Source organism: Trametes versicolor (assembly GCF_000271585.1).
Source record: "Trametes versicolor FP-101664 SS1 unplaced genomic scaffold TRAVEscaffold_159, whole genome shotgun sequence".
Classification (NCBI taxonomy): domain Eukaryota; kingdom Fungi; phylum Basidiomycota; class Agaricomycetes; order Polyporales; family Polyporaceae; genus Trametes; species Trametes versicolor.
Genome location: NW_007360479.1, coordinates 1 through 2,774, shown reverse-complemented (window position 1 = coordinate 2,774; position 2,774 = coordinate 1). Strand labels below are relative to the sequence as shown.

General features: G+C 51.9%; 1 protein-coding gene across 1 annotated transcript; it reads left to right on the top strand.

Moving 5' to 3' along the window:
* Positions 1 to 2,430: 2,430 nt before the first annotated feature.
* TRAVEDRAFT_100017 (uncharacterized protein) lies at positions 2,431 to 2,580 on the top strand (the record flags this gene model as incomplete). The annotated part of the gene is made up of 1 exon (XM_008047706.1): positions 2,431 to 2,580. A coding segment is annotated over one exon (150 nt), but the record flags the coding sequence as incomplete, so codon positions are not given.
* Positions 2,581 to 2,774: the final 194 nt, after the last annotated feature.

The window sequence follows — 2,774 nt, the reverse complement described above, 5'->3', positions numbered from 1 at the left end:
TCGACGAGACTTGAGAAGGGCTACATTCGAGAATCCAAGTCGCCAATGGCATCACCACTGTTCTTTGTCGGAAAGAAGGATGGATCTCTCCGACCTTGCCAAGACTATCGCTACCTCAATGAAGGAACCGTCAAGAATGCTTATCCTTTACCACTGGTATCCGAACTCGTTGACAAGCTCCAAGGCGCAAAGATCTTCTCCAAGTTAGATCTTCGGTCGGGATACAACAACGTGCGAATCAAGGATGGAGATCAATGGAAGGCGGCGTTCAAGACCCATCGAGGGCTGTTTGAACCAATGGTCATGTTCTTTGGGCTATGCAACTCCCCAGCCACGTTCCAAGCCATGATGAATGCCCTCTTCAAAGACATGATTGACGAAGGATGGCTGGTAATCTACATGGACGACATCCTCATCTTTTCCAAGGACAAGAAGGAACATGAAGAAAGAACTCGACGTGTTCTCGAACGGCTACGGGACAACGACCTCTATCTGAAGCTAGACAAGTGCATCTTTGATGCCCCAGAAGTCGAATACTTGGGCATGATCATCCGTGAAAACCAGGTAGCCATGGACCCTGTGAAGCTGAAAGGAATACAAGACTGGACCGAGCCAAAGGACGTCAAAGGAGTCAGGTCGTTCCTGGGGTTTGGAAACTTCTACCGAAGGTTCATCGACCACTTTGCGGAAATCGCAAGGCCCCTCCACGATCTCACACGCAAGGCAGCCCCATGGAACTGGACCACAGCATGTCAAAAGGCCTTTGACGAACTCAAGTTGCGATTCACCACTGCACCGGTACTGCTCATGCCGGACATCAGCAAACCATTCTACGTGGAATCCGACGCCTCAGACTTTGCATCAGGAGCAGTACTGCGACAACGGGACACCAACGGGGATTTGCATCCCTGTGCGTACCTGTCCAAAGGGTTTTCACCAGCCGAACGAAACTACGAAATCTACGACAAGGAACTGCTAGGAATCATTCGCGCCCTCCAAGAATGGCGCCACTACCTTCTGGGAGCCGCACACCCGGTCACGGTGCTTTCGGATCACAAGAACTTGACCTACTACCGACAGGCACAACGACTGAACCGAAGACAAGCCAGATGGCTCCTCTTTCTTTCGGAATTCGACGTCCAACTGCATCACATTCCGGGCAAAGACATGATCCAATCCGATACTCTCTCCCGACGACACGACCTGATACCGGACAAAGCAACTGACAACAACAACCGAGTTGTCCTACCAGAGCAGTTATTCGTACACCTGGTGGACACAGAACTCTCGACGCGATTTCAAGCCTTCGCAGTCAAAGACCAGGTATTCCAGGCAATACACGAAGCCCTCAAAACGGGAACACTACCGCCTATCAAGTCCGCGTTGTCAGATTGGAGGGAAGAAGACGGGAAGATCTTCTTCAAGAACCGATGCTACGTACCGGCGGATGAACAACTACGAAGGGATTTGATCCGCCAACACCACGACACACCGGCCATGGGTCATCCAGGGAAGTTCAAGACCCTGGAACTTCTGCGACGGACATACTGGTGGCCCGGGATGCACACAATGGTCTCGCGCTTTGTGGAAGGATGCGCAGAATGTCAACAGAACAAGATCAATACCCATCCAACTGTTCCTCCACTCGCACCCATCTCGGCCGAAGGAGTCACACGACCCTTCCAACAGATCTCGATCGACTACATCACCGACCTCCCAATATCCAACGGTTATGATTCCATCATGGTCGTGGTAGACCATGGCCTTACGAAGGGGGTGATATTCTCACCATGCAACAAAACAATCGATGCAATTGGGACAGCCACTCTCCTCTACAAGGACGTATACAGAAGATTTGGACTACCGGACAAGATCATCTCGGATCGAGGACCTCAATTCGTGTCGCACGTAACCAGGGAACTAGGAAGACTCCTGAAGATCACTCTGTCACCTAGCACGGCCTACCACCCACAGACGGATGGACAAACCGAACGGACCAATCAGGAGCTCGAAGTCTATCTTCGCATATTCTGCACAGGCAGGCCAGACACGTGGGCACAACACCTCATCGACGCGGAAGTCGCACACAACCAACGCATGCACTCTGCACGCAACGCATCTCCGTTCTACCTCATGATGGGATATGATCCGGCCCTCATTCCGATTGCCTACCCGCGAACGAATGTTCCCCTGGTGCAGGATCGACTCACGGAGCTCCAGAAAGCCCGAGATGAAGCCCTAGCTGCACACGAACTCGCACGACAGGTCATGAGAGACAGGATCACGGGAAAATTCACGCCATTCAAACTCGGACAGAAGGTGTGGCTGGAAGGGAAGAATCTCCGACTATCCTACGCGACGAGAAAACTGGCACCTAAACGGGAAGGACCGTTCGAGATCGTGGAAGTTCTCAGCCCCCTCAACTACCGACTCAAGCTCCCAATCACATGGAAGATCCACCCCGTGTTTCACGCAAGTTTCCTAACCCTTTACCACGAGAACAACACACACGGCCCCAATTACACGAGGCCACCTCCTGATGTGATCGACGAGCAAGATGAATACGAAGTCGAGGCGATCGTGGGACACCGGAAGAAGAAGGACGGAATACACTACCATATCAAGTGGAAAGGATACTCCAGCGGAGAAAACACCTGGGAACCGGAAGACTCGTTGATCCCACATGCCCGAGACATCCTGAACAGTTATAAGAAGGCAAAGAAGCTGCTCTGAACCGACAACATGCTCGCCTTCTTCATCGTCTACTGCTTCTT